This window comes from Mus pahari, chromosome 4, assembly GCF_900095145.1.
Source record: "Mus pahari chromosome 4, PAHARI_EIJ_v1.1, whole genome shotgun sequence".
NCBI classification, from domain to species: Eukaryota; Metazoa; Chordata; class Mammalia; order Rodentia; family Muridae; genus Mus; species Mus pahari.
Genome location: NC_034593.1, coordinates 132,417,713 through 132,432,120, shown reverse-complemented (window position 1 = coordinate 132,432,120; position 14,408 = coordinate 132,417,713). Strand labels below are relative to the sequence as shown.

The window sequence follows — 14,408 nt, the reverse complement described above, 5'->3', positions numbered from 1 at the left end:
TGATGTGCCTTCTACGGCAGGGCCACTGAGCCTTACCTGGTGACTCAACTTTGTGTCCCTGTGGGAAACATGGAATCTGCAGCCGGTATTTCACGAGACACAACAATTATGAGAAGTTAAACGAAGGGATCCAAATCGGGCCACAGCTCTTACTTCCTAGTCCCTGAAGCACTTGGTCAGGCAAGAGCCATGACCACAGCTCTCAGATACCTGGGCACTGACTCTTTCCCACGCCCATAGTCTCTGTCCTCTCAGTCCACTCCCTTCTAACAGCACCATGGCTGACATGTGATCTCCTGTCAGCACTCAAATAGAAAACACAGTCGTCGGGAGACATCCCATGTGCCTCCACCTTCCCCTCCAGCCTTCTGACCATACATTCTTCATCCGGAAAGTGTGGGCTGAGGGACTTAATCTGGACTGCTTGCTCGCATGGTGGTCTCGTTCCATCTTTGCAGTGATATGTAGAGTCCAACTTTCCTCAATAGATCACATATGCTGTTATTTAATTTTCTTTCCATTATAATCGTATTTATCATTGGTAGATGGACTGTCCTCTGTACTCTATTAAGAGTGTATCTAGGTACACAGCTATTTTGTAAAAAGCACTTTGGATATAGGGGTGGGAGAATCAGAAGACCATGGCCTTCTTTGTCTACATAGGGAGTGTGAGGCCTTTGTAGGCTACAGGGACCCAGTTTCAAAAAACGAACATCAAAAGTCGTGTGCCTGTGTGCATGCGTGCCTGTGTGCATGCTTGCCTGCGAGTTTGCTTTCTTCAGAACACTGTCCAATAGGAGTCTATGCAGTCGGTATTGTCAGATAGTAAAAGACTGAAGTTAAAATCTCCTGTAGATGCACTATCTCTCACCTGGTTCCTGCTGTTTGTGAAGGTATCATGAAACCTCTCAAAGCTTCTCAGGGAGAGACCAGATGAAGGAAACTCAAAACCCCTGTGTCCTCTCCCAGAACCGCTCTATCTCTTGGAGCTCCATGCATTGCATAATATCCTTTCTGGGGCAGGCTAACAACACAAAGAGATCACTGTTGAGTTCCATGATGGAGTTCTAGACAGATGTTCCTCCAACATTCCCAGATATCTACTTGGTCCCTGTACAATTGCTCCTTCTTGTCCCGTGTAAAGGCAGTATCCACAAACACCCTGGCCACCTCAAGACTGGTAATCCCTGCTCTTAAATCTCATTCTTAGGTGATAAAGAAGAAGTACACAACTGATGGCTCTGAAATTGTGCTGCTGACCGATGGGGAGGACAGCACCATTAGCAGCTGCTTTGACCTGGTGAAGCAGAGCGGGGCCATCATCCATACAGTGGCCCTGGGACCGTCTGCTGCTAAAGAGCTTGAGCAGCTGTCCCAAATGACAGGTGAGGGAAGATCTGTGGGGACATACCGACAGACCCCAAGCTCCAGTGATCTGAGAAGTCAGGAAAAGTGGGTTACAGAGAGATGGAGTCATCTCAGCCAAGTAGCTATGCTTCTCCCACGTGACCATTAGAACTGATTCCGTCCATACTCTTTAAGGTCTTGGTTCCAGGACCAGGCCAGGTTGCAGGAAGTAACAGTGCTACACCCTAGTGACAACTCAGAGAACCGCTCCTGGACACCTTATGAGTATTTAACTTTACCTGAGAAAGTCAGGAAGGAGAAGAGGGGAAGAGGGGAAGAGCCTGGTAAACAACCAGGGGCTACTTCAATCAAGCAGTGTATGGGAAGTTTCTCCAAAAAGACCAGTGTGCTGTGTCTGACTCTCACACACTAACAGATGGTGCAGACGGGTTCCTCTGACCCAGGCTTCTCTTGCAGAATCGATGAACATTTTCTGTTGGAGCTGATATATCTGCTCGCGTTTTCTAGAAGTAGGGCCTGAGATGAAGGATTTGGTACATGTGATTGTAGAAGTAGCGCTCTCAAAAGAAAAGAAATGGAGGACAGACAAAGCAGAAAACAGAACACAGGGTAGAAGCAAATTCACACTGTACCCTCGCTCTAGTGGAGGGGCCTCTAGACTAGAAATGCAATGCAAACTTGGTCCTCCCTTGAGACAAAAGGACTCTCCTTTTGTATTGCTGCATCCGACAACCAATGGGCACTTATTGGTGGAGCCTAGCAGAGATAAGAGTCATTTTTCCATGTAGGATGGCCCTTTGGGGTAAGGCAACCCTCTGGAGAATGAGGCAGCCATTAGTCATTAGTGGCCAACACTTAGTGCAAAGCAGACTTTCACTCACCTGGAGGAAGACACACAGGACACCAGCAGAACCACAGAAATACTGTCCCTAACTTCAGGTGGCATTTAACAGTCTAAAAGTGACTACCTAAGACGACTCAGTGGTCACAGCTGCTTGCTGCCAAGCTCTCAACCTGAGTTCTGTCCTTGGAACCTTATGCTCCATAAAGAGAGAGCAATTATCACCCAACATCCTCTGCCCTTCATACACACACACCATGACGCATGCACACACACATTAATGAATATAAAAAATAGGAGTGGCTTCCTACCTACTTCTTCAGTTACACTTGTTCTCAATACCTGTCTTAGTTAGGGTTTTACTGTTGTGAACCATGACCAAGGAAACTCTTATAAGGACAACATTTAATTGGGGTTCTCTTACAGGTTCAGAGGTTCAGTCCATTGTCATCAAGGAGGGAGCATGGCAGCCTCCAGGCAGGCATGCGGCAGGGGCAGCTAAAGTTCAGCATCTTGTTCCAAAGGCAAACAGGAGAAGACTAACTCCCAGGCAGCTAGGATGAGGGTCTCAGAGCCTACCCCCATAACAACACACCTCCTCCAACAAGGCCACACCTCCTAATAATGCCACGCCTTAGGTCAAGCATATTCAAAGCACCACAATACCCAAGTTTCCATACCTAGAATATTAATCTTTATTTTCCTATACATCCCAAATTTCTGTAACAGTCTCTTTGTCCACTGTTATTTCTTGATATTGTCACACAGGTACCTTTCTTGATTTCATAATTTGAGATACAACTTTAAAACCTAGTCTGTTACATTTAAATAAGAGTTAACCAAGCAAGGTGATCTATGCTTTATTAGACTCCCATATGGAAGCACATGACCTTTGAAAGGTAGATGCTGTTGGGGATTTGTGCAGACAGTTTACGTAGCTTCGTGATGTACGTTTCTGAAGCTATTCCTTACTAGGACTGGAAAGTCAGTACCAATAGAGCATGATGAACCTGTAAGCCCAGTGGTTGAAAGACAGTCAGGAGGATCTGGAATAAAGGTCATCCTTGGCTAAATAGTGAACTTAATGCTGGCTTGAGCTATAGGAGACTATGTCTCAATGTGTGTGTGTGAGTGTGTGTGTGTGTGTGTGTGTATCAGTATCAACTTGGAGTTAATATGCACATACATTTGCTATTGATCTGAATTGTGTATCCTACTATCTTAGCTATAGCTAAAATGTTGCAAATACTCACTTCTGGGAAATATACCTTCTGATGATGTGGTTGCATTTTAGGAGGCCAGCAGATGTACTCTTCGGATCAGATTCAGAACAATGGTCTTGTTGATGCCTTCGCAGCACTCTCCTCAGGAAATGCAGCGATCGCTCAGCACTCCATCCAGGTCAGGGTTCTCATGTCTACTTACAATCACAGTCTAGACTGACGGATGCTTTGAGTTCTATATTCCTTTGGCTATTAATTGAAACTCCCAGTCTTCAGTTTGATGTCTAATATTATTCTCCAAATGTAAGCTCCCTTGTTTAACTGAGGCAGTCGGCATTTAATTATTTTGTAAATATTTCTAATAAGTCCTCATAAGTATTTGCCGACAAGCTCTCTTTGTAATATGATTGGTTCACATTGTCTTAGATCATCTACACATTTCCTAGGACAAGTGTGCAGACACCATGTGCCCTGTTTTTCCATTGCCTTTGTTCCTAAGATTTGCTATGACTTCCCTGTAGTAGAAAGACAGCATTTTGTACTGTGGAAACCCCATGAAGTCCATTCAGACTCCCAAATCTTGATCCTGAGTCTACAGTTAACTGACACTGAGTAAAGAACCTTACCTCTCTAAGTATGGAGCAGAAAGCTTTGGGCTTGTCTGGTTCTAAAATACCAAGAAGCTCAAATTACCTTTCAAATATCTTGAGCCTGTTTTTGAGAAGAACAAATGGATTTCAAAGCACTCTATTAGAGTAACTGCAGAAACTGCATGTGGGATTTTCTCTTTTATTCTTCTTTCATACTTTGCATCCCAACTCTGCAGTTTCTCCTCTCTTCTCCTCTCTTCTCCTCTCCCCTCCCCTCCCCTCCCCCCCCCAGCCTCCCTCACCCACCTCCTTTCTCCCACCAGATCCACCCACCACCCTGCCTTCCCTTAGGAAGAGCAGGGCTCCCAGGGACCATTAGAACTGGCACACCAGGCTCCAGTAAGAACCGGTGCATACAATCACACCAAGGCTGAACAAGGCAACTCAGTAGGAGGAAAGAAGAAACAGCCAGCACAGTGTGAATCTCAGACTTTCCTAGTCAGGCTCCCAGTGGCCCTGGAGGAATAGTGCCATCAAACCTGTATGACAGGGTTCAACACAATAGGATTTGGGGCCAGCTGATGCCCTATATTTCTAATCTGGGGAGATAGCAGTGGCTTCTATGTTGGTTCTCCTGCAGGAAATTTTAAAATTCAAGGGCCTTGTTTTGCAAAGAAACAAATGTGTTCCAAAAGAGTAATTCACTGCTGAAATCTCCCAGGCATTCCATGATTTTTTTTTTTTAATTTAAGAAAACGAACAGGGAGAGAGATGTTCTCATTTCCTAACCTAGCGTGAGAACAAGAGTCCTTTACATCCAGACTCACTCATTATCTACCAGTGGGACCAGAAAGCCTGGCTCCATGTCCATTACCTCTTCTAATAGGTATCAACTTAGAGGTACTGAATTAATATGAAAGAGACAACCTCAAAATCACATTTTCTATGGAAGCTTGTTCCTATTTCTATCCCTCCTCTGTAGCAATTCCATTCCATCCCAATGGGCAATCTCCTGCCTGGTGGTTTATTTCACTTACCATCCCAAGAACTCCCATGATGCTTCACTTAGTAACTTGTAATTCTTTGTAATTTATACCATCTCTCCATGGGTTAGAAATGAGTACAGTCAGTCCTTCTTGGAATTTAGTGAAGTTAGAGACATGCTAGTAAAGCACAATGGAATGGTCGACAAAGGACAGTCAGGGAGAAAATGACATCAAAGATCTCAGGACGGTGGTTCACACGTCCTAAGAGATGGGTACCAGTGAAAGCTTTATGAAGAAAGTGACATTTGCACTGAATTCTGGAGGACTGGTAGACTTGAACCAGCAGGGAGAAGGAATGGTGTCTGGAAGAAGCAAAGAGCATGAAGCCAGGGATTCACAAACCCTCAGAGGGAGGTGGCCTTTTGAGGGGAGAAAGCAATATTGTGGCAACCTGAAGCTGGCATAGGGATTTAGAACTAAATCCTAAATGACCCTTAAGCACCAAAGAGCCCAAGAATATCTTCTGGCCTTTGAATTGACTCCTGGCAGTCAGGACAGGGTGTGGGACCATAAGATGTACTCTGTACTGTCCAGGAAGTAAAGCATTGATCTTCTCAACAGCTGGAGAGCAGGGGAGTTAATCTGCAGAATAACCAATGGATGAATGGCTCAGTGATCGTGGACAGCTCAGTGGGGAAGGACACCTTGTTTCTTATCACCTGGACAACGCATCCTCCCACAATGTTTGTCTGGGATCCCAGCGGAGTGGAACAAAATGGTTTTATACTAGACACAACCACTAAGGTGGCCTACCTCCAAGTCCCAGGCACGGCTAAGGTATGGAGTCAGCTTTCTTGCACACTAGACACAATTGTTTTATAAATAATTGTAAATTTAAAAAAAAGGTGTGATTATTGACTTCAGGAGAAAACAATGAAATTTCTTCATTCATTGAAGTCAGCCTGGCAGTTAAGACAAGAGAGAGAGAAAGGTCATTTTATGTCCCCAAATGAAAGGGAACAATTGAAATACACAGCAATTGGGATAACAAATGATCCTTGATTCTTTGGGATGACGAAAACTCCTGTCCCTTGAAAGCCCATGCCTTGGAAACTCCAAGCAGTGATCAATGAAGACTCGGCCTCAAGCCTCATTATGCCTAACTAGGTTTTTCTTGACTATGGGAGTCACAAAGTCATTCCAAACACGAGAATCAAGGACATGCACATCTTCTCAGACAGCTTGCCACACACTTTAGTCACAGAGGCATTGTTGTAAGTGGCAGTGAGGTTAGGTCTTTGACACTCACTGGAAATATCTGCATCTTTTTTTTGGACAGGCTGGCTTTTGGAAATACAGCATTCAAGCAAGCTCACAGACTCTCACTTTGACTGTCACCTCCCGGGCAGCAAGTGCTACACTGCCTCCTATTACAGTGACCCCAGTAGTGAAAGCAGGGAAATTCCCCAGCCCTGTGACAGTGTATGCAAGCATTCGCCAAGGAGCCTCACCTATTCTCAGGGCCAGCGTCACAGCCTTGATTGAATCTGTGAATGGAAAAACCATAACCCTGGAATTACTGGATAACGGAGCAGGTAACCGTCCAAGAAACTAGAACTTAGATCTTCTAAGACACCACCACCATGAGATGGCTAACAGGAACTGCCTAGTGCAGGCAGTCTGCAGCAGGGAGCCTAGCACTGGGGACCAAAGTGCTCTCTGCATGGCTCATGTATGGCATTATCTCAAAATGCTGAGAAACATGAGGAAGGGTCCAGCCTTAGCCTCCATAGAGCCAAAGTGCATTAGTGCTTCGAATCCAGCAGGATTAGAGACTACACAGAACTGTATTCCTTCCAAACTAAGGGAAGAAATATAACAATCAAGTCCACAGCCTCTTCAAAATGTATGCACATACAGACATATATATCTTCATTTTTATGTTCACTACACACTTTTTAGGTACTGCTATCTCTCCATTGCTGGCGAAGAGATAGTGTCACATCTTCAAACCGCAGAGATGAATTGCAGCTCAGTTCTAGATGATTATCATATCCATGTGGGCTGCAGGCTAGACTTGCTCCCCAAGTGAAAATTTCTGCCCACTTTTCTTGCACTTAAGAAAACTATGAGGAAGTAGTGAATTCTGTATTTCTTTTGTAGAAGGTGTCTGTTTACTGTGACAGAACTATCTTTATTGGAATTAAATTTATAAATGAATTTCCTACCTAAATATTCCCTGGGGAGAAAGTTTGATTTTTTTTCTTCCCCAATCATGTACATAGAACAATCTGATTTGGCTTGACAGATAATTAGTGAGTCGATAGCTCATGGTATCAGTCATGAGAGAGATGTGCAAAATGATCTCTGATTTCAAAAGAAAAGGACAGTTCAGGGTGAGAAGATTTACATATAAGTATGTATATATGTGCACACATAGTGTAAATAAGCATCAGGCTTTAATCTATACATAATCAAGCCTCGTGGTCTCTTGTAGCTAACGCTCATTTCCTCTGTAAAATGCTAACTCACATATGGATTGGAAATACAGATATCCAGGGTGTTCATGAGTTCTTTCGTCTCTTTACCAAGGTGCCGATGCCACCAAGAATGATGGTGTCTACTCAAGGTTTTTTACAGCTTTTGATGCAAATGGTAGATACAGCATTAAAATATGGGCTCTGGGAGGAGTTACTTCAGACAGACAGAGAGCAGCACCTCCGAAGAACACAGCCATGTACATAGATGGCTGGATTGAGGATGGTAAGTGATCTGGAGGGAAGAATGAAAGATTTGTCTCTAGAAGAACAGTTAAGCCTGTGAGGCAGAAGAATGCAAGACAACTCTTGATTTTTGGCTCTCTCCTCTTCCTTATTGGCATTTGTGGCTGAGTGATCCTGTGTGCTGAGTACACACCCTTCTGTCTTGGAGGATTCTGCTGTATTATTGGAGTCCACCACTAGGTGCCAGTGACAGCTCCACCCCCAAGTTACTACATTCAGAAATGTGCCTGGCCACCCTCTGCTGTCCCGTGAGACCGCAAAATACCCCGTGAAAACCAATTAGGCAGATCATAACTTTTAACCACTTTGGTTCCAAATTTCACCATCTATAAGATAAAGTATCACATCTCCATGTGATTCACTTTTTTCCCACTGTAAAGTGAACTGTCTTGGAGGTGAGTGAGGCCCCCTCCCCACCGTGCACACCGTCACCAAGTGGGAAAATATGTCTTTAAGAAATAAGGCATTTCACACCACTCTGGATTTAAAACATTTGCCCAGGATCAGAGCAGGATTGAGAGCAACAGAGTCTAATGGACTCCCAGACTTGCCTTTGATATTAAAACCAACAAAAAAAAATAGTTTTTAGGGAAGTAGAATTTATGACAAGGTAAATTCTGAATAATGCCATATTGTGATCAGAATGGTTTTACTGAAGATGGTTTCTGAGAGTGTAATTGGCTGAGCAAGCCATAGTAGTGTTTGAAGCACAGAATTAGCTTTATATGCATGTGAAGCAAAGTCTGCAATTCCCAGGTAGTGACTGAGACAATTGGGTGGTGCATCTCTTCAATCTCAGCATCCAGAGATGGAGGCAAGAAGATCAGGGGTTTGAGACCAACCTGAGCTACATACTGAGACACTGTCCCAAATAAAAAGCGAGAACATTGGGATTGGAATTCTTAATGTAAACGATTTCGTGCTAAATTACCATCAAGTAAGAAAGACAAAGCACAAATATGGAAAATGTGAAAATTGCAGTGAAAATTGCATAAATTAAACAATCAAGGAAATTCTCAAAAGCCAAGGAGATCAAGTACCAAATAAATGGGAGAGTGTGGCACTCAAAATATTATCAAAGTGATGTGAGGCTTCTTTGGGTGATATTGTGTTTAAACAGAGTCTAAACGGACATTGTAGAAGACAGGAAAGCAAGGGGCCAGTGAGATGGCTCAGACTGCTGCTAAGTCTAACAATTGGAGTTCCATCCTGGGCTCCACATGGTGGCAGGAGAGACTCCCTCTCCCGTAATTTGTCTTCTGACCTCCACATGCTCCCCTTCTACACAAATAATTAAATAAATGGGTTTTTTAATTAAAGACAAAAAATGAGAGAAGAAATAAATTTCTAAGTTTTGTTTTGTTTTCCTATTACCAGGAAACACCTGTCAGGTAAAGACAGGAGGGCCTCCCCTTGCTCATTTTTTTCTTGTATAACCCAAATTGGGGTCTTGTCACTGGACTTGAAAGTAGGTTTTGTTGGCAGAAGGCAGGAAGCATGGGAAGGAAGGCCCAGGAGAAAATGGGAAGGCTAGCCTTTCACTAGTGGTGTTTTCATATTTTGAATACATTTTAACACAGGTGAAGTAAAAATGAACCCACCACGTGCTGAAACTAGTTATGTTCAAGACAAGCAGCTGTGCTTCAGCAGGACATCTTCAGGGGGGTCGTTTGTGGCCACCAATGTCCCCGCAGCTCCCATTCCTGACCTCTTTCCACCCTGTCAAATCACCGACCTGAAGGCCAGCATCCAAGGGCAGAACCTGGTGAATCTGACGTGGACGGCTCCTGGGGATGACTACGACCACGGGAGAGGTGAGACTGATGCGCAGACCCTAGAGAGGAGCTCACCAGCCAAGCCGAGGTTGTGCTGGGAGGAGGAGAAGACAGAAGGCAGGGAATCTCAAGTGGCTTCTGAAATTAAAGGCACACGTTTTTTAAAATCTAAGAAGCCAACCTTCTTAAGTAATAACACATTTTTGTGTAGGAAAAGAAAACTTCGGGATTTTGCGTTTTGTTTTTGTCCGTCTGTCTGCTTGTCTGTTTGTTTCTGATGAATAAGGTTTTGTGGAGTTTCTAGAGAAGGATTGTGAGTAGAGAGTAAATATCTTCGAAGGAAATGTCCCCTCCTACTAGACTTCGACTCTCAAATATAAAAGTTAGGTCTGGGGTAGAGCCTAAGCTCCTGTTTCTAGCATGCGTTTATGAAATGTATGGGCAGATGCCTGACCTGAAGAACTAGAATCTGTGTTTTAAGATCCTTGTGAATTAGAATCTGTGTTTTAAGATCCTCTGAGCATGTTAGTGTTCAAGAAACACTAGCACCAACCTCCCTTCCAAGTAAGGGAAAACTAAGCAATGAGCACCCTCCTTTCCCAGCAAAGCACCAGGCTCAGAAACTTCAACAGAGGTTTAGAGCCATCACTGAACCAACTTTGCTAAGAATAGCATGTGTGCACAGTAGGTGACAGCCCTTGTAAATACGGTTACTTGGTTCAATTCATCTGCTGTAACGTCATTGAGATGATATAATTCCTAATAGAGTTTTTAAAGGTTAAGACTTGGTCATTACATCCTCTCTTACTACTTAAAAAAAATTTTTTTTTATTTAAGCTTCCAACTACATCGTCCGAATGAGCACAAGTATCGTTGATCTCAGGAATAACTTCAACAGCTCACTCCAAGTGAACACTACCGGTCTTATCCCCAAAGAGGTCAGCTCTGAGGAAATCTTTGAGTTTGAACTGGAAAGCGACGTTTTTGGAAATGGCACAGATATCTACATTGCTATCCAGGCTGTGGATAAGTCCAATCTGAAATCAGAAATCTCCAACATTGCACGAGTGTCTGTGTTCATCCCCGCTCAGGAGCCACCCATTCCTGAAGACTCAACTCCCCCTAGTCCTGACATCAGCGTCAACAGCACGATTCCTGGCATCCATGTGCTGAAGATAATGTGGAAGTGGCTAGGGGAAATGCAGGTGACACTAGGTTTGCACTGAATTTTCAGGCAAGAAATCAACCAGTCATTCCTTTCACTAGAGAATTTTCTAAAAATGTATTTTAGACTTCCTGTAGGGGGCGGTATAGTAACACTTGAAGCTGTAAAACTGGGTCTGGATGCAATAAAAATTATCTGTTCAAATACAAGTTTTATCACTGCTCTGTCTTTGGATGGTAATTTGAATGCTTGCAAATGTTGCTTGTACCAGAAGGTGGGAGTAGATGTGAATTTGTCCTAAGGAACTCAGCCAGCTAAAAATAAGATTAAATTGCAGTTACTTTATTAACCAGTAAACTATCAGAAATGCCTACCAAACTATTTAAGTATAAGAGTTCTGGTTTTTTATTTAGGACCTTGGACTAACATCAGCAAGAATATGTCTTCTTTTCTTCATCTGAATGAGGATGAGACAGTTATGGAAGGGAGAAATTACACATTAGAGGTCCCATGGGTTTAGAAATGCATACTATGTGCCTGACTGCACATAGTCAGTGATGCTTAAAGCCACAGTGGAAAGAAATGAGGAGAGGCAGGTAGATTCAGGGCAAGTGATAAAGAAACAATAATATATTTCATAATCTTTTTTACAAATATTCTATTAGCAAGAGGAAGGGAATGGGCCTGGTGTGGGCGTTTGAAACCTAATATCCCACCCCTAGTGAAATACCTTCCCAAAGGCCATGCCTAGTCCTTCCCAAAACAGTTCCACCAGCAAAGGACCAAGCACTCAAATATGGGAGCCTATGGGAGCCATTTGTAGTCAAACCACCACAACAGCTTACAATTATGAGCTTAATTAGCGGTAGTCAGTTAAACCCACAGATGACATTCAGCTGATAATAAAGTAGGCCTTTATTTCTACATATCAACTACTAATAAAATAAGCCATTATTTCTACAGACATCCAGAATATATCTCTTTACTTTCAGACCTTCCTTATTAGAAAATGGACTTTTAGGGCAAGCAGAGTCACAAGTAATAGTGAAAAGCAGATAAAAGAGACTTATTCAATGCGGGCTCATTGGGAAGCAAAAGAAGTCTAGGGATCGTCCCCCAGTTCCATATTCAAAGCACTAATGTGGGGTTTCATTTAAGTAGGAGGTGGAGTCTGGGCCAAGATGTGGCCCTGTCCATCAGTGATCCAGGATTGTCACTCATGCAAAGTGCTCTATGAGTTGTCAAAACTGAGTTCCAAGAGACAAGTCCTTCTTCTAGCTAGAAGCATGACTGGGGAGCCTTTCCCTTTTTCCAGTGAGAGACTGAAAATTCCAGTTCTTTAGGGACTGTCTTTTTTGTTTGAATTAGGATGGAATTTATTTTATTTTATTTTTATTAGATATTTTCTTTATTTACATTTCAAACATTATCCCCTTTCCTGGTTTACCCCTGGAAAACCCATCCCACCCCCCCTCCTCCTGCTTCTATGAGGGTGTTCAACCACCCACCCACCCACCCCCACCTCCTTGCCCTGGCATTCCCCTACACTGGGGCATCAAGCCTTCACAGGACCAAGGGCCTCTCCTCCCATTGATGTCCAATAAGGCCATCCTCTGCTATATATGTGGCTGAAGCTATAGGTCGTTCCACTGAATTAGGATTACGACTGCTGTGGTGAAATACCATGATCAAAAAGCAAGTTGGGGAGGAAAGGGCTTATTTGGCTTTCCTCCCATATCACTGCTCGACACTGAAGGAAGCCAGGGCAGGAACTCACACAGGGCAGGAACCTGGAGGCGGGAGCTGATGCAGAGGTCATGGAGGGGTGCTGTTTGCTGGCTTGCTCCTCATAACTTACTCAGCCTGCTCAAGAACTCAGGACCACCAGCTCCAAGAATGGCATTACCCACAATCACCAAGAAAATGCCCTACAGGCTTGCCTGCAGCTGAACTTTATGGAGGCATTTTTTTTTTCAATTAAGGCTCTGTCTTCTCCAATAACCACAGCTTAGATCAAGTTGACATAAGACTAAACAACACAGGGATCAGTTTCAAGTCTTTGGGCTAAAGAGAGGAAGGCAGCCAAAAGAGCTCGGATGTCTCTTTAAATGTTTTCATTCATGCCAGGATGGTTACACAGGATGGCAGTATCATCTCGTAAGGTGATTGCAGGCGCTTTTGCCAACCCAATGAACAGAATATCAGGAAGCAATTCTCTTGATCGAAGTGTAAATACACAGTAAGCCACATGCCCGGTGAGAAGGCTACCTTAAGTCCTGGTGAACAAGAGTCTGAGGTTCTAGTCCAGTACTGTAGGACATTCTGTAGAACATGGCTACAGTAAGTTTTGTCTGAGAAATGTCTAAGAGATCTTTGCACTCATTGCAAAAAAATAAAAATAAAAATAAAAATAAAATAGGAATGAAAGCTCTTTCCCACGGAATCCTACAGATGCATTTTGCCCCAAGCTGCCCAGTACCTCAGAGTTCTTAAGAATGGTTTGCTTTGCTGGGTTCTACTTTCTATCCCGTGTCTGCCAACTCTATCCCCCCCCCCATCTCCCAGAAGTCAGCTGTCTGTGAAGTTCCTCACTATTCCAGTGTGCATTCCACTGAGTTCACGCAAACAGAAAAGCAAACTCCCAGTGAGTGACATGTATAAGGAACGCGGCATTTTCCCAAATGATGTGATTTTGAAATCAAAGCCATTGTCCCACCTGGGTTTTGCCCTCTAGATTTGTGGTGTTAACTCATGTCCCCTCTGCACCCACTCTCTGCCCTCTTCATGGGCCTCAGCTTGCATCAAAAGAGGCTGTCCTTCCACCCAAGGACCACGTCCCAGGGGAAGAGGCACAGGACATTCGCCTAGCTTCTTCATGAGGCTTTTGAGTTGGGTGTTTCACAAAAAAGCTTGCGTGCATATGTCTGTGTGTGTGTGTGTCTGTGTGTGTCTGTGTGTGTGTCTGTGTGTGTGTCTGTGTGTGTCTGTGTGTGTCCCATGATCGTAGTGCTCACCCAAATAAGGGTAAGCATTGATGGTGCTAATAAAACCAAAGATACCCAAAAAGCAACGCCAGACGTCCCCACACCACCGGCAATCCTTTGCCTGCTCTTCCTCCATTCTTTCCTCCCTTTCACCTTCCCAAAGACTTGCTAGGATGAGGACAGACTTGGGACTTCCCCTAACCTCCCCCAGAGACAGTTCTCCAGGAATTCACTCTTTCCCTGAAATTAGAGGAGCAGAGGGACGCATCTGCCGACCCTGCCATCCATAGGATCCAAATGTCCCCTGGTGTCACACGCTGATCCCACAAAACAAATCCCTGTTGTGGACAGTCTGGGACCTAATCTCGATGAGCGCAGAGGTTAAAGAGTAAGACGCAAGCAGCAGTACAGCAAGGCATGATGGGAAATAAACCAAATGCTGTCCAGAGGCTAAGCACCTAAGCCCATGTTGGAGATACAGAGGATGCAGGTCAAGTAGGAACATCTCAGTACACGTAGTCAACGTTACTTCTATTCTACCTTACAAAAGTCTGCTTATACCCTCCATGCCCTCCAAATTCTCCCTGTCCATTTACTGTTAACAAGATTGTCCTGAGGATGGAGAGAATTCCTCAGGTGCCAGGAAATTCCCTTGAGCATGAGATCCAAAACAAACAAACATAAAACCAACCG

The 14,408-nt window shown here is 43.9% G+C and overlaps 1 protein-coding gene across 2 annotated transcripts in view; it reads left to right on the top strand.

Moving 5' to 3' along the window:
* Positions 1-10,951, top strand: part of LOC110320390 (calcium-activated chloride channel regulator 1) — a 36,222-nt gene extending 25,271 nt beyond the window's left edge. For both annotated transcript variants that reach the window (XM_021196371.2, XM_029537654.1), the window contains exons 9-15: positions 1,211-1,385; positions 3,504-3,610; positions 5,630-5,845; positions 6,348-6,603; positions 7,601-7,771; positions 9,372-9,605; positions 10,404-10,951. In XM_021196371.2, coding sequence (XP_021052030.2) covers positions 1,211-1,385; positions 3,504-3,610; positions 5,630-5,845; positions 6,348-6,603; positions 7,601-7,771; positions 9,372-9,605; positions 10,404-10,792 — 1,548 coding nt within the window. In that variant the 3' untranslated portion in view covers positions 10,793-10,951. The remainder of the gene's footprint in view (positions 1-1,210; positions 1,386-3,503; positions 3,611-5,629; positions 5,846-6,347; positions 6,604-7,600; positions 7,772-9,371; positions 9,606-10,403) is intronic.
* The last annotated feature ends 3,457 nt before the right edge of the window (positions 10,952-14,408 follow it).